This window comes from Brachyhypopomus gauderio, unplaced genomic scaffold, assembly GCF_052324685.1.
Source record: "Brachyhypopomus gauderio isolate BG-103 unplaced genomic scaffold, BGAUD_0.2 sc45, whole genome shotgun sequence".
Taxonomy (NCBI): Eukaryota; Metazoa; Chordata; class Actinopteri; order Gymnotiformes; family Hypopomidae; genus Brachyhypopomus; species Brachyhypopomus gauderio.
The window spans coordinates 2,079,882-2,103,605 of NW_027506871.1; the positions used below are offsets into that span (position 1 = coordinate 2,079,882).

Sequence of the window (23,724 nt, forward strand, 5' to 3'; positions counted from 1 at the left end):
ACAGAAAAGCGTCTGTACAGGAGGAAAGCAGGAAGTGGGAGTCTCACCATGAGATCAGTTGAGATCAGTTGCAAAGGCACATGGTATCTGCCATGTAACACACACACACACACACACACACACACACACAGCTAAAAAATTCAGTGAGTTACAGGTGCTGAAGCAAAAAGTGTTACAACCATACCCGGTCTCCCCTACATTAGATCCATAACTAGGTCCTTTGTTTATTAATCCATAGTACTTATGGTATCGTGACACTGATATTTAGTTTAGTGTATTCAGTGGGTGTTTTACATTAGTTTTAGTATCAGAATCAGAATACTTTATTGATCCCCGAGGGGAAATTGCAGAATAACAGTATAAACATAAAATATGTATGTAAATTATACAATTGACCAGTTCTGACAACCTGATTTTACACAACTATGTCTAGATCTTGTGCACTAGTGTAATAGGTAGATGTGTTGTTAATAATGTATAATTGGGAACATGTTAAGATCAGTTTGTCTTCAAATCTTGAGATTTTAAGCATAGTCTGCTGGGGTGTATTCCAAAAGCAGGGTTTCATGTTTGTTTTTATAGGTAATCCATCAGATGACCTTCTCAGTCATCAAAGTTTCCTCACAGACCTGACTCTTCCTGAAGAATGGACAGATATCAGGTTCCTCAGTAGAGGATCTGTAGCCCAGTTTATGGAGGACATGGAGTTGCACACGCAAAAAATGTAAAGAACATCAGAGATGTGCATGTACTATCACCAACACTGTTATGGGCCCGATCTAGACTGGGACACAACATGATATCTCTACGAAGTATATTGCAGAGTGGCAGAAAGAGAACACCAGTATGATTAAAGACCTTGGCCATGAAAATGCTCTGATCTAAATAAGATGCTGGAAACATCACCTGGTCTAAATGATAATCAGACACATTGGACTCCCCTCACCACTGACGTACCTCACCACTGACTCCCCTCACCACTGCTGACATACCTCACCACTGACATACCTCACCACTGCTGACGTACCTCACCACTGACTCCCCTCACAACTGCTGACGTACCTCACCACTGACTCCCCTCACCACTGCTGACATACCTCACCACTGACTCCCCTCACCACCGCTGACGTACCTCACCACTGACATACCTCACCACTGCTGACGTACCTCACCACTGACTCCCCTCACCACTGCTGACATACCTCACCACTGACATACCTCACCACTGCTGACGTACCTCACCACTGACTCCCCTCACCACTGACATACCTCACCACTGACATACCTCACCACTGACGTACCTCACCACTGACGTACCTCACCACTGCTGACGTACCTCACCACTGACGTACCTCACCACTGCTGACATACCTCACCACTGCTGACATACCTCACCACTGCTGACTCCCCTCACCACTGCTGACGTACCTCACCACTGACGTACCTCACCACTGATGACGTACCTCACCACTGACTCCCCTCACCACTGCTTGGATTCCATACACAGTCTCACATTTACCAGTTACATGATGTTGATGAAATCACATCGTGGTCTGACTCACAGGGTGCTTGGATACAGGTGTCACTGTAGCTGATGAGTATCTGCAGTACTGAGTATGTGCAGTACTGAGTATCTGCTAAATTTAATGGCCCAACACCTAATTCACTGGACCTCAAAGGAAGATGTTAAAATAAAAGTCCCAACCCTCTCAGTTCAGTCAGATGCTTCATAGACTGCAGTGAGATTTTCATTAACACAACATCACTCTGTGCAACAGCATTAACTTACTCCAAGACCATCAGATTCCTGTTAGTCCAGCAGGAACTGTTCACCTTTCCTTCACAAGTCTGGGGGGTGGCAGAGTCAGTGACTAAACGAACACCAGAGCATCTTATTGATCTTTTGGAAGATGGTGATGAAGTTCTGGCTGATGGGGTCAGTTTCCCCACTACAGGAGCCCAGCTGCTCATTTCAGAAGTTGAGGACGACCCCAGTGTTCAGACTGGAGGAGACTATGTCCAGACAGATGAGAAGAATGAGGATCCATGATGAAAGAGTAATTTAACATCTTAAAACGATCACATATTGCACCAGACACTTCCTGTTAGCTCAGTAAAGGAAGAGACAAAAATACAGTTGCAAATATTGATAAAATATTAGTTGGATGCTCTGATTTATGTAGCTTGGATAAGGCATTAGCTCAATAAGATTGTTGAAACACAAACTCTTTGGAACATCTTTTATTAAAACCAACTGTCAAAAGCACTTAACTATAAAGCATGTAATATTGAAATGTACATTTATGTGGAATGTGTGGTTTTCTTAAAATGTGGGTTACTGACCACAGTGCTAGGCAGCTGATCTGAACATAGCCTCTGAAGCTCCCTCTAGTGGTGAATGTGAAATAAGGCCTTCATAAAGTTATTACCTAAAACAAGCATGCTTCAGGTTTACAGTGTAAACATTGCTGTTTTACATAGACAATACATACACAGTTTTTGTACATATGGAACATATGTAAAAGAAAATGTAAAATAACATCTGAACCCCTGAAGATGGGTGGAAGATCCCCATCCTAACACACCGAAAATAAACCAATTCAATTCTCCCTAACACAAAACACAGCTCAAAATTTCAAACAAAAAGAAAGGCGTCTCTCCCTACAACCACTGAAATATGTCATTCTTCTCACACAGAGCTCACACCACTACCCTTGGGGAACACAATCAAGAAGTCAAACATGAACCAGTGAAAGTGCATTTGTGCATTTGTGTGTGTGTGTGAGAGAGAGAGAGAGACTCCATAATGTTTTGCATCATCACTATTGACACTATAGGGTGTTGTGGGTATTTATGACTGGATGTAAGTAACACCCAGATCACTCAGATCTGATCATGTACCGTTGGGTACATGAAATTAAAGAAAAGGAAAAAATGACTAAATAAAGCATTTAATAAAAAGCTACATTTGTAGAAACAATCACAGAACTGAAACAGAAGCAGATGGGTGTCAGATCACTGTGAACAGAAGCGCTGCTGGCCACTAGGGGGCCCTTCATAATACAGACTATACTGTTTATTTATGTACATCCATCCATTATCCGAACCGCTTAATCCCGCTAGTCGGGGTCACGGGGGGCTGGAGCCAATCCCAGCATCTCCGGGCGAAGGCAGGGTACACCATGGGCAGGTCGCCAGTCCACCGCATGGCCAACACACACGCACGCACTCACACCTACGGGCAATTTAGAGTGATCAATCAACCTAACACGCATGTCTTTGGACTGTGGGAGGAAACCGGAGTACCCGGAGAAAACCCACGCAGGCACAGGGAGAACATGCAAACTCCACACAGAGCAGCCCAGACCGAGAATCGAACCCAGACCGCCTTGCTGTGAGGCGACAGTGCTAACCACCACATCACCATGCCGCCCTCTATTTACGTACATGTTATAGTATTTAAACATGACCAAAATAAGCTGAAAAAAGGGGAGGAGTCAGAGACCCAAACAGGGTGTGGTCACTATGGGAACCACCATGGTGGAGGGAATCCATTTGTCTTCATGCTGAAGAGAGAAACACAAAACACAGAAAATCAGCAAAAATGCAGAGGTGTCAATTCCAGGTTCAGAAAGTAAAAGTCCTCACCAGGATTTTGCTCAAACTTGCTATATTTTCTAATTAGTGCAATCCAGGTAAAATTAGTGGAATCAACACAATCCAGGAAGCCTGAGCAAAATCCTGGTGAGGACTTTTACTTTCTGAACCTGGAATTGACACCTCTGCAAACATGAATTTAAATATCCACCCAGTACAGAATCTACACCAGTATGAGTTTAAATATCCACCCAGTACAGAATCTACACCAGTATGAGTTTAAATATCCACCCAGTACAGCATCTACACCAGTACGAGTTTAAATATCCACCCAGTACAGCATCTACACCAGTACAAATTTAAATATTCACCCAGTACAGAATCTACACCAGTACGAGTTTAAATATCCACCCAGTACAGAATTTACACCAGTACGAGTTTAAATATCCACCCAGTACGGAATCTACACCAGTACGAGTTTAAATATCCACCCAGTACGGAATCTACACCAGTACGAGTTTAAATATCCACCCAATACGGAATCTACACCAGTACGAATTTAAATATCCACCCAATACGGAATCTACACCAGTACGAATTTAAATATCCACCCAATACGGAATCTACACCAGTACGAATTTAAATATCCACCCAGTACAGAATCTACACCAGTATGAGTTTAAATATCCACCCAGTACAGAATCTACACCAGTCATGTTTCATATATGACTCAATATTTTGTACTTGGATCATATCTGCTTCATTAGCCGGATACCACACACACACACACACACACACACACACACACACACACACACACACACACACACACACACACACACACACACACACACACACACACACACACCCTTTTAATCCACTGTTTGTGTTGGAATTTGGTGCTCAAATAATTGATTGCACCCTTTTCTTCCTAATGGCCTGTGTCTGTACACTGCTCAAAAAAATATAGGCAACACTTGGAGTTACATTGTGTTGTTTAATTCAACCACACTTCTGTGAAACCAACCTGTTCAGCTAGGAAGCAACATTCATTCTGAATCAATTTCATCTGCTGCTGTGCAAATGAAACTGACAACAGGTAGAAATGAGAGGCAATTAGCAAGACACTCACTATAAAGGAGTGGATCTGCAGGTGGTGACCAAGGTTTGCTGTGTCTGTCAGCAGTGTCCAGAGCACAGAGCAGATACCAGGAGACAGGCCAGTACACCAGGAGACATGGAGGGGGCCGTAGGAGGGCAACAACTCAGCAGCAGGACCACTGACTCCTCCTTTGTGTAAGAAGGAACAGGAGGAGCAGTGCCAGAGCCCTGCAAAATGACCTCCAGCAGGCCACTAATATCCATGTTTCTGCTCACTGTCAGAAACAGACACCATGATGGTGGTATGAGGGCCCGATGTCCACAAGTGGGACTTGTGTTTACGGCCCAACACCAAGATTGGCAGATTCACTAATGGCGCCCTTTGCTCTTCACGGATGAGAGCAGGTTCACACTGAGCACATGTGACAGACGTGACAGAGTCTGGAGACGTTCTGTATGTCAGTAATGGTGTGGGGTGGCATTTCTTTGGAGGGCACCACAGACCTCCATGTGCTAGCCAGAGGTGACTGCCATTAGGTACCGGGATGAGATCCTCAGACCCATTGTGAGACCATGTGCTGGTGCAGTGGGACCTGGGTTAATTAATTATCGTTAGTGGAGGGTTACAGTGTCATCATCCCTAAAGCCCTGCCCATTTATGACATCATAATGACATCACTCCTTACATCCCCCACAAGCTGTACTAATATACTAGAGCAAACCAGAGTCCACCATCATATCACCACCCACCTCCTTCACATCAACACCCACCTTCATCATATCAACATCCACCTCCTTCACATCAACATCCACCTCCATCATATCAACATCCACCTCCATCATAACATCCACCTCCATCATATCACCACCCACCTCCATCATGTCAACATCCACCTCCATCATGTCAACATCCACCTCCATCATATCACCATCCACCTCTATCATATCACCATCCACCTCTATCATATCACCACCCACCTCCATCATATCACCACCCACCTCCATCATGTCAACATCCACCTCCATCATATCACCATCCACCTCCACCTCCATCATGTCAACATCCACCTCCATCATGTCAACATCCACCTCCATCATGTCAACATCCACCTCCATCATATCAACATCCACCTCCATCATATCAACATCCACCTCCATCAACACCCACCTCCATCATATCAACATCCACCTCCATCATATCAACATCCACCTCCATCATATCAACACCCACCTCCATCATGTCAACATCCACCTCCATCATATCAACATCCACCTCCATCATATCAACATCCACCTCCATCATAACATCCACCTCCATCATAACATCCACCTCCATCATATCACCACCCACATCCATCATATCAACACCCACATCCATCATATCAACATCCACCTCCATCATATCAACATCCACCTCCTTCACATCAACACCCACCTCCATTAGATCAACATCCACCTCCATCATATCAACATCCACCTCCATCATAACATCCACCTCCATCATATCACCACCCACCTCCATCATGTCAACATCCACCTCCATCATATCACCATCCACCTCCATCATATCACCATCCACCTCCATCATATCACCATCCACCTCCATCATATCACCATCCACCTCCATCATATCAACATCCACCTCCATCATATCACCACCCACTTCCATCATGTCAACACCCACCTCCATCATGTCAACATCCACCTCCATCATATCACCACCCACCTCCATCATATCACCACCCACCTCCATCATATCACCACCCACCTCCATCATATCAACATCCACCTCCATCATATCACCACCCACTTCCATCATGTCAACACCCACCTCCATCATATCACCACCCACCTCCATCATATCACCACCCACCTCCATCATATCAACATCCACCTCCATCATATCACCACCCACTTCCATCATGTCAACACCCACCTCCATCATGTCAACATCCACCTCCATCATATCACCACCCACCTCCATCATATCACCACCCACCTCCATCATATCACCACCCACCTCCATCATGTCAACATCCACCTCCATCATATCACCATCCACCTCCATCATATCACCACCCACCTCCATCATATCACCATCCACCTCCATCATATCACCACCCACCTCTATCATATCACCACCCACCTCCATCATATCACCACCCACCTCCATCATGTCAACATCCACCTCCATCATATCACCACCCACCTCCATCATATCACCACCCACCTCCATCATGTCAACATCCACCTCCATCATATCACCACCCACCTCCATCATATCACCACCCACCTCCATCATATCAACACCCACTTCCATCATGTCAACACCCACCTCCATCATGTCACCACCCACCTCCATCATGTCAACACCCACCTCCATCATATCAACACCCACTTCCATCATGTCAACACCCACCTCCATCATATCACCACCCACCTCCATCATATCACCATCCACCTCCATCATATCACCACCCACCTCTATCATATCACCACCCACCTCCATCATATCACCACCCACCTCCATCATGTCAACATCCACCTCCATCATGTCAACATCCACCTCCATCATATCACAACCCACCTCCATCATGTCACCACCCACCTCCATCATGTCACCACCCACCTCCATCATATCACCACCCACCTCCATCATATCACCACCCACCTCCATCATATCAACACCCACTTCCATCATGTCAACACCCACCTCCATCATGTCAACATCCACCTCCATCATGTCAACATCCACCTCCATCATATCACCATCCACCTCCATCATATCACCACCCACCTCCATCATATCAACACCCACCTCCATCATATCAACATCCACCTCCATCATAACATCCACCTCCATCATAACATCCACCGCCATCATTTCACCACCCACATCCATCATATCAACACCCACATCCATCATATCAACATCCACCTCCATCATATCAACATCCACCTCCTTCACATCAACACCCACCTCCATTATATCAACATCCACCTCCATCATAACATCCACCTCCATCATATCACCACCCACCTCCATCATATCACCACCCACCTCCATCATATCACCACCCACCTCCATCATATCACCACCCACCTCCATCATATCAACATCCACCTCCATCATGTCAACATCCACCTCCATCATGTCAACATCCACCTCCATCATATCACCACCCACCTCCATCATATCACCACCCACCTCCATCATATCACCACCCACCTCCATCATGTCAACATCCACCTCCATCATATCACCATCCACCTCCATCATATCACCATCCACCTCCATCATATCACCACCCACCTCCATCATATCAACATCCACCTCCATCATATCACCACCCACTTCCATCATGTCAACACCCACCTCCATCATGTCAACATCCACCTCCATCATATCACCACCCACCTCCATCATATCACCACCCACCTCCATCATATCAACATCCACCTCCATCATATCACCACCCACTTCCATCATGTCAACACCCACCTCCATCATATCACCACCCACCTCCATCATATCAACATCCACCTCCATCATATCACCACCCACTTCCATCATGTCAACACCCACCTCCATCATGTCAACATCCACCTCCATCATATCACCACCCACCTCCATCATATCACCATCCACCTCCATCATATCACCATCCACCTCCATCATATCACCACCCACCTCTATCATATCACCATCCACCTCTATCATATCACCACCCACCTCCATCATGTCAACATCCACCTCCATCATATCACCACCCACCTCCATCATATCAACATCCACCTCCATCATATCACCACCCACTTCCATCATGTCAACACCCACCTCCATCATGTCAACATCCACCTCCATCATGTCAACATCCACCTCCATCATATCACCACCCACCTCCATCATATCACCACCCACCTCCATCATATCAACATCCACCTCCATCATATCACCACCCACTTCCATCATGTCAACACCCACCTCCATCATATCACCACCCACCTCCATCATATCACCACCCACTTCCATCATGTCAACACCCACCTCCATCATATCACCACCCACCTCCATCATATCACCACCCACTTCCATCATGTCAACACCCACCTCCATCATGTCAACATCCACCTCCATCATGTCAACATCCACCTCCATCATGTCAACATCCACCTCCATCATATCACCACCCACCTCCATCATATCACCATCCACCTCCATCATATCACCATCCACCTCCATCATATCACCACCCACCTCTATCATATCACCATCCGCCTCTATCATATCACCACCCACCTCCATCATGTCAACATCCACCTCCATCATATCACCATCCACCTCCATCATATCACCACCCACCTCCATCATATCACCACCCACCTCCATCATATCACCACCCACCTCCATCATATCACCACCCACTTCCATCATGTCAACACCCACTTCCATCATGTCAACACCCACCTCCATCATGTCAACATCCACCTCCATCATGTCAACATCCACCTCCATCATATCACCATCCACCTCCATCATATCACCACCCACTTCCATCATGTCAACACCCACCTCCATCATATCACCACCCACCTCCATCATGTCAACACCCACTTCCATCATGTCAACACCCACCTCCATCATGTCAACATCCACCTCCATCATATCAACACCCACCTCCATCATATCAACATCCACCTCCATCATAACATCCACCTCCATCATAACATCCACCTCCATCATAACATCCACCTCCATCATTTCACCACCCACATCCATCATATCAACACCCACATCCATCATATCAACACCCACCTCCATCATATCAACATCCACCTCCTTCACATCAACATCCACCTCCTTCACATCAACACCCACCTCCATTATATCAACATCCACCTCCATCATAACATCCACCTCCATCATATCACCACCCACCTCCATCATATCACCACCCACCTCCATCATATCAACATCCACCTCCATCATGTCAACATCCACCTCCATCATGTCAACATCCACCTCCATCATGTCAACATCCACCTCCATCATATCACCACCCACTTCCATCATATCACCATCCACCTCCATCATATCACCACCCACCTCCATCATATCACCATCCACCTCTATCATATCACCACCCACCTCCATCATATCACCACCCACCTCCATCATGTCACCACCCACCTCCATCATATCACCACCCACCTCCATCATGTCAACATCCACCTCCATCATATCAACATCCACCTCCATCATGTCAACACCCACCTCCATCATATCAACATCCACCTCCATCATATCACCACCCACTTCCATCATGTCAACACCCACCTCCATCATGTCAACATCCACCTCCATCATATCACCATCCACCTCCATCATATCACCACCCACCTCCATCATGTCAACACCCACTTCCATCATGTCAACACCCACCTCCATCATGTCAACATCCACCTCCATCATGTCAACATCCACCTCCATCATATCACCATCCACCTCCATCATATCACCACCCACCTCCATCATATCAACACCCACCTCCATCATATCAACATCCACCTCCATCATAACATCCACCTCCATCATAACATCCACCTCCATCATTTCACCACCCACATCCATCATATCAACACCCACATCCATCATATCAACATCCACCTCCATCATATCAACATCCACCTCCTTCACATCAACACCCACCTCCATTATATCAACATCCACCTCCATCATAACATCCACCTCCATCATATCACCACCCACCTCCATCATATCACCACCCACCTCCATCATATCAACATCCACCTCCATCATGTCAACATCCACCTCCATCATGTCAACATCCACCTCCATCATATCACCACCCACTTCCATCATATCACCATCCACCTCCATCATATCACCACCCACCTCCATCATGTCACCACCCACCTCCATCATGTCACCACCCACCTCCATCATATCACCATCCACCTCCATCATATCACCATCCACCTCCATCATATCACCACCCACCTCCATCATATCAACATCCACCTCCATCATATCACCACCCACTTCCATCATGTCAACACCCACCTCCATCATGTCAACATCCACCTCCATCATATCACCACCCACCTCCATCATATCAACATCCACCTCCATCATATCACCACCCACTTCCATCATGTCAACACCCACCTCCATCATGTCAACATCCACCTCCATCATATCACCACCCACCTCCATCATATCACCACCCTCCTCCATCATATCAACATCCACCTCCATCATATCACCACCCACCTCTATCATATCACCATCCACCTCTATCATATCACCATCCACCTCTATCATATCACCACCCACCTCCATCATGTCAACATCCACCTCCATCATATCACCACCCACCTCCATCATATCAACATCCACCTCCATCATATCACCACCCACTTCCATCATGTCAACACCCACCTCCATCATGTCAACATCCACCTCCATCATGTCAACATCCACCTCCATCATATCACCACCCACCTCCATCATATCACCACCCACCTCCATCATATCAACATCCACCTCCATCATATCACCACCCACTTCCATCATGTCAACACCCACCTCCATCATATCACCACCCACCTCCATCATATCACCACCCACTTCCATCATGTCAACACCCACCTCCATCATATCACCACCCACCTCCATCATATCACCACCCACTTCCATCATGTCAACACCCACCTCCATCATGTCAACATCCACCTCCATCATGTCAACATCCACCTCCATCATATCACCACCCACCTCCATCATATCACCATCCACCTCCATCATATCACCATCCACCTCCATCATATCACCACCCACCTCTATCATATCACCATCCGCCTCTATCATATCACCACCCACCTCCATCATGTCAACATTCACCTCCATCATATCACCATCCACCTCCATCATATCACCACCCACCTCCATCATATCACCACCCACCTCCATCATATCACCACCCACTTCCATCATGTCAACACCCACTTCCATCATGTCAACACCCACCTCCATCATGTCAACATCCACCTCCATCATGTCAACATCCACCTCCATCATATCACCATCCACCTCCATCATATCACCACCCACTTCCATCATGTCAACACCCACCTCCATCATATCACCACCCACCTCCATCATGTCAACACCCACTTCCATCATGTCAACACCCACCTCCATCATGTCAACATCCACCTCCATCATATCAACACCCACCTCCATCATATCAACATCCACCTCCATCATAACATCCACCTCCATCATAACATCCACCTCCATCATAACATCCACCTCCATCATTTCACCACCCACATCCATCATATCAACACCCACATCCATCATATCAACACCCACCTCCATCATATCAACATCCACCTCCTTCACATCAACATCCACCTCCTTCACATCAACACCCACCTCCATTATATCAACATCCACCTCCATCATAACATCCACCTCCATCATATCACCACCCACCTCCATCATATCACCACCCACCTCCATCATATCAACATCCACCTCCATCATGTCAACATCCACCTCCATCATGTCAACATCCACCTCCATCATGTCAACATCCACCTCCATCATATCACCACCCACTTCCATCATATCACCATCCACCTCCATCATATCACCACCCACCTCCATCATATCACCACCCACCTCCATCATATCACCACCCACCTCCATCATGTCACCACCCACCTCCATCATGTCACCACCCACCTCCATCATGTCAACATCCACCTCCATCATGTCAACATCCACCTCCATCATGTCAACACCCACCTCCATCATGTCAACATCCACCTCCATCATATCACCACCCACTTCCATCATGTCAACACCCACCTCCATCATGTCAACATCCACCTCCATCATATCACCATCCACCTCCATCATATCACCATCCACCTCCATCATATCACCACCCACCTCCATCATGTCAACACCCACTTCCATCATGTCAACACCCACCTCCATCATGTCAACATCCACCTCCATCATGTCAACATCCACCTCCATCATATCACCATCCACCTCCATCATATCACCACCCACCTCCATCATATCAACACCCACCTCCATCATATCAACATCCACCTCCATCATAACATCCACCTCCATCATAACATCCACCTCCATCATTTCACCACCCACATCCATCATATCAACACCCACATCCATCATATCAACATCCACCTCCATCATATCAACATCCACCTCCTTCACATCAACACCCACCTCCATTATATCAACATCCACCTCCATCATAACATCCACCTCCATCATATCACCACCCACCTCCATCATATCACCACCCACCTCCATCATATCAACATCCACCTCCATCATGTCAACATCCACCTCCATCATGTCAACATCCACCTCCATCATATCACCACCCACTTCCATCATATCACCATCCACCTCCATCATATCACCACCCACCTCCATCATGTCACCACCCACCTCCATCATGTCACCACCCACCTCCATCATATCACCATCCACCTCCATCATATCACCATCCACCTCCATCATATCACCACCCACCTCCATCATATCAACATCCACCTCCATCATATCACCACCCACTTCCATCATGTCAACACCCACCTCCATCATGTCAACATCCACCTCCATCATATCACCACCCACCTCCATCATATCAACATCCACCTCCATCATATCACCACCCACTTCCATCATGTCAACACCCACCTCCATCATGTCAACATCCACCTCCATCATATCACCACCCACCTCCATCATATCACCACCCTCCTCCATCATATCAACATCCACCTCCATCATATCACCACCCACTTCCATCATGTCAACACCCACCTCCATCATATCAACATCCACCTTCATCATATCACCACCCACTTCCATCATGTCAACACCCACCTCCATCATGTCAACATCCACCTCCATCATATCACCACCCACCTCCATCATATCACCACCCACCTCCATCATATCACCATCCACCTCCATCATATCACCATCCACCTCCATCATATCACCACCCACCTCTATCATATCACCATCCACCTCTATCATATCACCACCCACCTCCATCATGTCAACATCCACCTCCATCATATCACCACCCACCTCCATCATATCAACATCCACCTCCATCATATCACCACCCACTTCCATCATGTCAACACCCACCTCCATCATGTCAACATCCACCTCCATCATATCACCACCCACCTCCATCATATCACCATCCACCTCCATCATATCAACATCCACCTCCATCATATCACCACCCACTTCCATCATGTCAACACCCACCTCCATCATATCAACATCCACCTCCATCATATCAACATCCACCTCCATCATATCACCACCCACTTCCATCATGTTAACACCCACCTCCATCATGTCAACATCCACCTCCATCATATCACCACCCACCTCCATCATATCAACATCCACCTCCATCATATCACCATCCACCTCCATCATATCACCACCCACCTCTATCATATCACCATCCACCTCTATCATATCACCACCCACCTCCATCATATCACCACCCACCTCCATCATATCACCACCCACCTCCATCATATCACCATCCACCTCCATCATATCACCACCCACCTCCATCATATCACCACCCACCTCCATCATATCACCACCCACTTCCATCATATCACCACCCACTTCCATCATGTCAACACCCACCTCCATCATGTCAACATCCACCTCCATCATGTCAACATCCACCTCCATCATATCACCATCCACCTCCATCATATCACCACCCACTTCCATCATGTCAACACCCACCTCCATCATATCACCACCCACCTCCATCATGTCAACACCCACTTCCATCATGTCAACACCCACCTCCATCATGTCAACATCCACCTCCATCATATCAACACCCACCTCCATCATATCAACATCCACCTCCATCATAACATCCACCTCCATCATAACATCCACCTCCATCATAACATCCACCTCCATCATAACATCCACCTCCATCATTTCACCACCCACCTCCATCATTTCACCACCCACCTCCATCATTTCACCACCCACATCCATCATATCAACACCCACATCCATCATATCAACATCCACCTCCATCATATCAACATCCTCTTCCTTCACATCAACACCCACCTCCATTATATCAACATCCACCTCCATCATAACATCCACCTCCATCATATCACCACCCACCTCCATCATATCACCACCCACCTCCATCATATCAACATCCACCTCCATCATGTCAACATCCACCTCCATCATGTCAACATCCACCTCCATCATGTCAACATCCACCTCCATCATATCACCACCCACTTCCATCATATCACCATCCACCTCCATCATATCACCACCCACCTCCATCATATCACCATCCACCTCTATCATATCACCACCCACCTCCATCATATCACCACCCACCTCCATCATGTCACCACCCACCTCCATCATATCACCACCCACCTCCATCATGTCAACATCCACCTCCATCATATCAACATCCACCTCCATCATGTCAACACCCACCTCCATCATATCAACATCCACCTCCATCATATCACCACCCACTTCCATCATGTCAACACCCACCTCCATCATGTCAACATCCACCTCCATCATATCACCATCCACCTCCATCATATCACCACCCACCTCCATCATATCAACATCCACCTCCATCATATCACCACCCACTTCCATCATGTCAACACCCACCTCCATCATGTCAACATCCACCTCCATCATATCACCACCCACCTCCATCATATCACCACCCACCTCCATCATATCACCACCCACTTCCATCATGTCACCACCCACTTCCATCATGTCAACACCCACCTCCATCATGTCAACATCCACCTCCATCATATCACCATCCACCTCCATCATATCACCATCCACCTCCATCATATCACCACCCACCTCCATCATATCAACATCCACCTCCATCATATCACCACCCACTTCCATCATGTCAACACCCACCTCCATCATGTCAACATCCACCTCCATCATATCACCACCCACCTCCATCATATCACCACCCACCTCCATCATATCAACATCCACCTCCATCATATCACCACCCACCTCCATCATGTCAACATCCACCTCCATCATATCACCATCCACCTCCATCATATCACCATCCACCTCCATCATATCACCACCCACCTCCATCATATCACCACCCACCTCCATCATGTCAACATCCACCTCCATCATATCACCACCCACCTCCATCATATCACCACCCACCTCCATCATATCACCACCCACCTCCATCATGTCAACACCCACTTCCATCATGTCAACACCCACCTCCATCATGTCAACATCCACCTCCATCATATCAACATCCACCTCTATCATATCACCACCCACCTCCATCATATCAACATCCACCTCCATCATATCAACATCCACCTCCATCATATCACCACCCACCTCAATCATCCATCATTTGTCACAGGAGTATTCAGTCCATTAGTCTCCTCAGCCCCTCCAGGAGTGTTAGTGGGTGCCGGTTTGTAAACAGCAGACATTGTTGGCACTGAATCTGCAGATACAGACAAATCTTTGTTTGCAGGCTTGCTAAAAATATATATACACTGCTCAAAAAAATAAAGGGAACACTCAAATAACACATCCTAGATCTGAATGAATGAAATATTCTCATTGAATACTTTGTTCTGTACAAAGTTAAATGTGCTGACAACAAAATCACACAAAAATCATCAATGGAAATCAAATTTATTAACCAATCTCTCTGTGATGACTGTAGTGCAGGTGTACCTCTCTGTGATGACTGTACTGCAGGTGTACCTCTCTGTGATGACTGTAGTGCAGGTGTACCTCTCTGTGATGACTGTAGTGCAGGTGTACCTCTCTGTGATGACTGTAGTGTAGGTGTATCTCTGTGATGACTGTAGTGTAGGTGTACCTCTCTGCGATGACTGTAGTGTAGGTGTACCTCTCTGCGATGACTGTAGTGTAGGTGTACCTCTCTGCGATGACTGTAGTGTAGGTGTACCTCTCTGCGATGACTGTAGTGTAGGTGTACCTCTCTGCGATGACTGTAGTGTAGGTGTACCTCTCTGCGATGACTGTAGTGCAGGTGTATCTCTCTGCGATGACTGTAGTGTAGGTGTACCTCTCTGCGATGACTCTAGTGCAGGTGTACCTCTCTGTGATGACTCTAGTGTAGGTGTATCTCTCTGTGATGACTGTAGTGCAGGTGTATCTCTCTGTGATGACTGTACTGCAGGTGTAGCTCTCTGATGACTGTACTGCAGGTGTACCTCTCTGTGATGACTGTACTGCAGGTGTACCTCTCTGTGATGACTGTACTACAGGTGTACCTCTCTGTGATGACTGTACTGCAGGTGTACCTCTCTGTGATGACTGTACTGCAGGTGTACCTCTGTGATGACTGTAGTGTAGGTGTATCTCTCTGTGATGACTGTAGTGCAGGTGTATCTCTCTGTGATGACTGTAGTGCAGGTGTATCTCTCTGTGATGACTGTAGTGCAGGTGTATCTCTCTGTGATGACTGTAGTGTAGGTGTACCTCTCTGTGATGACTGTTGTGTAGGTGTACCTCTCTGTGATGACTGTAGTGCAGGTGTATCTCTCTGTGATGACTGTAGTGCAGGTGTATCTCTCTGTGATGACTGTAGTGCAGGTGTATCTCTCTGATGACTGTAGTGCAGGTGTAGCTCTCTGATGACTGTAGTGCAGGTGTAGCTCTCTGATGACTGTAGTGCAGGTGTAGCTCTCTGTGATGACTGTAGTGTAGGTGTATCTCTCTGTGATGACTGTAGTGTAGGTGTACCTCTCTGCGATGACTGTAGTGCAGGTGTACCTCTCTGCGATGACTGTAGTGTAGGTGTATCTCTCTGTGATGACTGTAGTGCAGGTGTACCTCTCTGTGATGACTGTAGTGTAGGTGTACCTCTGTGATGACTGTAGTGTAGGTGTACCTCTGTGATGACTGTAGTGTAGGTGTATCTCTTTGTGATGACTGTAGTGTAGGTGTATCTCTCTGTGATGACTAGTGTAGCTGTATCTCTCTGTGATGACTGTAGTGCAGGTGTACCTCTCTGTGATGACTGTAGTGCAGGTGTATCTCTCTGTGATGACTGTAGTGTAGGTGTACCTCTCTGTGATGACTGTACTGCAGGTGTACCTCTCTGAGATTACTGTAGTGCAGGTGTACCTCTCTGTGATGACTGTAGTGCAGGTGTACCTCTCTGTGATGACTGTAGTGCAGGTGTACCTCTCTGTGATGACTGTAGTGCAGGTGTACCTCTCTGTGATGACTGTAGTGCAGGTGTACCTCTCTGTGATGACTGTAGTGCAGGTGTACCTCTCTGTGATGACTGTAGTGCAGGTGTACCTCTCTGTGATGACTGTACTGCAGGTGTACCTCTCTGTGATGACTGTACTGCAGGTGTAGCTCTCTGTGATGACTGTAGTGCAGGTGTACCTCTCTGTCGTCTGCAATGTCTCCATACACGCCAAACTGCAACACCTGCACCTATGATCAGCACTACGATAATGGCGCCGATGGCAACGTGTTTCCACCTATTGGATAAATGATCTGGAAACAAATAAAAACACTCACATTTAATTTCCATCTCTGCAGTCACACGTCTTTAACTAGGAGAAAAAACAATGTTAAATAAACCTTAACATTCTTACATAATAATAATCTTTATTTGTATAGCACCTTTCATACATACATACGTGCTTTACAGAATGAAAAAAACATTAAAAGGAAGCAAAGATTAAAAAAACATTAAAAGAAATTAAAGATAAAAAGGAAACAAATATAATAAAATATGTAATAAATGACAAATTATTAAAATAATAGACAAAATATCAAAGTAAACAAGATGGAAAACTTAAAATAATTAGAGCAGACATAGAATAACTAAGTGTGATAAAGTTATCAAATAATTAACCATTAGTTTCTTAACTAAAAGCAGATCTAAACAGGAATGTTTTGAGACTGTTCTTGAAACTATTCAGGGATGAAATGCCTCTGAGCTCTTCAGGAAGAGAATTCCAAAGCTTTGGGCCATAGTGGCTAAAAGCACCCTCGCCAATCTTTAATCGGCTTTTAGGAATCACCAGTAGATTACTGTTTGAAGACCTGAGAGACCTGACTGGAACATATCTAACCATCATTTCACTGAGGTAAGAGGGGCAAGACCATGAAGACATTTAAAAACCATCACTAGAACCTTAAAATCTATTCTAAAGCTGACAGGTAACCAGTACAGTGAGTGGAGTGCAGGTGTAATATAACATAAGGAATGATTGTAGTATCACTATATTTTTAGACACTGCCAACTGATAGATTAAGCTATCCATGTACTCTGTAAAAGAAAAAAAAAGATTACAATTGAATGTAGGAATGTTTTAATTTGTATATGCATATGTTTAGTATACGTACGTGGTGTAGACAGTAGGGTTATAGGAGAGATTGGTGGGAGGGTGTGGTTTGGTAGGAGGGTGTGGTTTGGTGGGAGGGTGTGGTTTGGTAGGAGGGTGTGGTTTGTAGGAAGTGAACATGTGTGATTAAGGGCATGGCTTATTCATAACAGAGCTGACATCATATAAAATCACCATGCCAACATGGAGGGCATGCGATCAAAAACTGTCTTTTGCGCTTCTGACGAGACACCTGAGTCGACGCCCAGCATAGGTAAGATGGGATACCCAAGAGTAAAGTAGATTGGGTTTTCTGTCCGTTGTAATCACACACACCTAGATGGGTGACTATATTTTTAATGTCCAGGAGGGATTTACGGTCGTACACCAGTAGAGAATTACTTTGTGAAAATCCGACGCCTATCAACAGTAAAAAAACAAACCAAATTGTAAGTAGCAGACGGCCAGCCACACACACCAGTGCCATCTTGACTCATCCTGCACATCTGTCCACTCCCAAAAACTTGGACAAGTAGTCCCTACCAGTGTCTGGTGAACACCTTTCACATCAGTTGGTGTGGGAATCTCTGTGATACACTTTCTCTGGGTCTGCAGTGAGCAAATGTCCAATGTAGCACACTTCCTGTTTCCTGAACTTGAGGTTATCTGCATTCAACTTGACACTTCTCTCTCTGCACCTTTCTAGGATTTTGTCATGGTCTTTTATTGCATCCTCAGTTTCTCATCTTGCGTGATTATGATGTCATCTTCAATGATGTATGTGCCTAGAAAATTCTCTAGTGCCTGGATCAACTTATACTGGAAAATGTCTGGTGCCAGGCTGGTGCCCACTGGCATTCTCAGCCAGCAAAAACCAAACAACCAAACAGAGTTGTGAATGTTGAACACTGTGAAGACTTGCTTTTGATACATCTGGTAAAACGTCTCCTATTGTTGGAAGTGTGCTGTGCTTTAAAGCTTCATTGAGTGGTATCAGGTCAATACAGATCCTGGATCTGCTATTAGGTTTCTGCACTGGCACCAATCCACTCATCCATTCAGCACTGGTGTTATTATTTCACTATCAACACTCATCAGTTTCTCTTTTTGTGTTTTCATCATTGCCACTAGGACTCCATGATTTAGAAGTTTGAAAAGCTGCACCGTTGTCCACTTCCACTTTAAATTCACATTTCAAGCATCTGTCCTTTGAACACATCCTGAAACTCTGTCTTTATTTCCTCCAACCTATTTCTGCTGGTGATGTTACGATGTTGACCCTATTTCTGCTGGTGGTGGTGTTACGATGTTGACCCTATTTCTGCTGGTGGTGGTGTTACGATGTTGACCCTATTTCTGCTGGTGGTGTTACGATGCTGACCACTATTTCTGCTGGTGGTGTTACGATGCTGACCACTATTTCTGCTGGTGATGTTACGATGTTGACCCTATTTCTGCTGGTGGTGTTACGATGCTGACCACTATTTCTGCTGGTGGTGTTACGATGTTGACCCTAGTTCTGCTGGTGGTGGTGTTACGATGTTGACCCTATTTCTGCTGGTGGTGTTACGATGTTGACCACTATTTCTGCTGGTGGTGTTACGATGTTGACCACTATTTCTGCTGGTGGTGTTACGATGCTGACCACTATTTCTGCTGGTGGTGATACAATGCTGACCACTATTTCTGCTGGTGGTGTTACGATGCTGACCACTATTTCTGCTGGTGGTGTTACGATGTTGACCCTAGTTCTGCTAGTGGTGGTGTTACGATGTTGACCCTAGTTCTGCTGCTGGTGGTGTTACGATGTTGACCAATACATAACTGTTGTCATATTGGACTTGGATGAGTTTCATTGTTTCACTTGCTTTCCTTCCTAGTTACGGTATTTTGTGGTCCACACCTACTTGGAAGTCGACTTGGTAATTCTTCTGATTTCTTGGGTTTGTCATCGTCTTCGTGCTCCATTTTCACATCTACGTTGATGGGAATGACGTTACAGATTGCACCGAAGACTATTTGAATGCTCGATTTGAAAGATTGTTTTAATCATCATGCCTGCAAACAGCTGCTATGTTTTACATTGCTTTTCTCTCATCTGCTCTGGTCATTACATCCTCACAGGAATCTGATTCCTGCCCCATTACTGTTTGAACTGCTCTTTTGATCCTGTTTTACTTCTGCAGGTTACAGCAAAAATAATCGTCTGCCACATTTATTGCACCTTTTTTCCATAAGAGGGACACTTTGACTTGAGGCTTTCATGCGTTGTGGCACAATATACAAAAGATAGTTCCTTGTCTTTCCTTTTCTCATTGTTTTATTGCATGCCCATCCTCTACACCATGTCCCTCCAGACGTTTGTCCAGTGTGAGGTTCTTCCCTCCTGTTGGACCTGTATGTGCCACAGACGTTCCTGTCTCTGATCAACAAGTTCTGTAATTCTCCAAAGTTGCATGTACTCGCCAGCATCCTCAGGTCCACAACATGTTTGTCAATGTTTTTACCCAGAGCCTGATTGCATGCAAAGGATGTGTATATTTCGACGGTTTTGTTTACTTTCTGTAGGAGCCATTTAATTGCCTGTGTATATTTTGTTGAGACACTAGGGAGCAAAAGGGGTAATTTAAAGTTGGCTCCAAATACCAGTGAGCCAGGAATAGGAAATGGGCAAATAGTGTCTGTCCCATATCGGTTTTGTTGAGCAGGATTTGAGATAAAAGATGTACACTATGAAAAAAATAAAACTGTAATCCAGCAAATAACGGTATGGACTTTTATTAAAATGGTTATTTTAAGAGGACAGAAAGACGAACGTGTCAGATACTAGAAACATGACTGTAAGGGAGTTTGTGATTTATTGTCTGTGACCCTTGACCCTGTCAGAATATTTACATTCAGTTCACTCCCTTATAGTGCAGACACTCCATGTCTGCTCTTCAGTTAGAACCTCTCTCTCTCTCTCTCTGTCTCTCTCTCTGTACTTTTCCACTACCCCTAGATCCAGTCCACTGTGCCTTCTCTCCTGATAAGGAGAACACCAATCATACATGTTTTATTATTCTTACCCAATTGTGTTAAGACACATCTTCATTCTGTATTTAACTACATGTATTATTATTAAACATTGGTAACTCTTTCCTGACACCCGTGTGTTGTGAATCTGTTCTCCTGGTACCAGCTACCAAACTCTGAGGGCTGTACAAATTTATAATCCAAATTATGAACCCTGATGGTTTTGATCTACGTCTGAAAGATGATTTCAAGAAAAAATAGGTATGCTGACGAACCAACGTTCGATGCGAAAAATTCTGACTCAGTAATGTGTTCCAAACTGCGTTGTACTTTTGTAAGGGTGTCATATAACATCACTCCTCACCGCCTAGCAGGTGTATGTTTTTTCCTGAATACTACTGTGACTTCGTCAAGCACAACCCAGCCAGTCATCAGGCACTGCTAAAAGTCAACTCTGAGGTGATTTCAGGTCGGGAGACAAGCGAGAAGATATTTTGTTGTTTTCAAGCGGTCTGTGGGCTTCATCAACGCTCCGGACACCATCGAAATATATGTGGACATAAAAATACAGCTTTTATCTCAATACTGACCAAATTTAATCGAAATCCGTGCAGGCGAAAGTATTTTACTAGACCGCGGAAAATAAGTAGTCATGATTGACATTTGTGTATCGAATGTCACGGTAGCTAGCAACTTTAGGCTAAAAGCGGCGTCTCGGTTTAACTCGTTCCCACAGTGTTTTCTTGAAATCGGTACGGATACCAGTGTTGTGTAGTTTAATATCTCATTGTTTTTTGATATAACTTGTTGTTAAATGGTAATATAGTTAACATCACTTCGAATTAGATTATGATTAATTATTAATTATGATGAATTAGAATTAGATTATGTGAATTTCAGTCACATGACTTCTATTGTAATTAATGTATTATATTGTAATGTGATACATGATATTATAAATATCATAACTATCAATTCTCAACCAATTTTCAAAATCCAGGTATCATTTTAAAGGTATATAGCCTATCAGCTCTGTCTAGATATGTGATTCTTTTTAAGCTTGGGGCTGTTTGAAAATTTTGTCATCATACCTAGAAAAAACCTTAACACCGACCATTTAGTAATGACATACTACTTAGGTTTTGAATCCAGCTGAAACACGGTCACTCATGCCTGTGAGCTCTCTGCAACGCTCTCTGACGAGGTAGTCCTCTGTGTCCGGCACCACTAGTTCCACATAAAGTGTAAACTCTTTTTTCCATGTTTTCTATGACTTAGAAGATTAGTGATTCATGGCTTCTCTTATCACTGTTATGCGGATGACACCCAGCTCTTCTTTTCCTTCCCACCTTCTGACACACAGGTTTCAGCTCGAATCTCTGCATGTCTAAAAGACATTGCCTCTTGGATGGCAGCTCACCACCTAAAGCTTAACCCAAGCAAGACGGAGATGCTGTACATCCCTGCAAGAGCCAGTCCTCATCGTGATCT

At 45.3% G+C, this 23,724-nt stretch overlaps 1 protein-coding gene across 3 annotated transcripts in view; it reads right to left on the reverse strand.

The window, feature by feature from the left end:
• Positions 1–2,225: 2,225 nt before the first annotated feature.
• LOC143486715 (butyrophilin-like protein 2) overlaps positions 2,226–23,724 on the reverse strand; it is a 54,685-nt gene continuing 33,186 nt past the window's right edge. For 2 of the 3 annotated variants that reach the window (XM_076986079.1, XM_076986081.1), the window contains 3 exons: positions 18,209–18,382; positions 16,229–16,340; positions 2,226–3,566 (listed from right to left, as the gene is read on the reverse strand). In XM_076986079.1, the coding sequence (XP_076842194.1) occupies positions 16,234–16,340; positions 18,209–18,382 (281 nt within the window). In that variant the 3' untranslated portion in view covers positions 2,226–3,566; positions 16,229–16,233. The remainder of the gene's footprint in view (positions 3,567–16,228; positions 16,341–18,208; positions 18,383–23,724) is intronic. The other variant, XM_076986080.1, reaches the window with a different exon arrangement.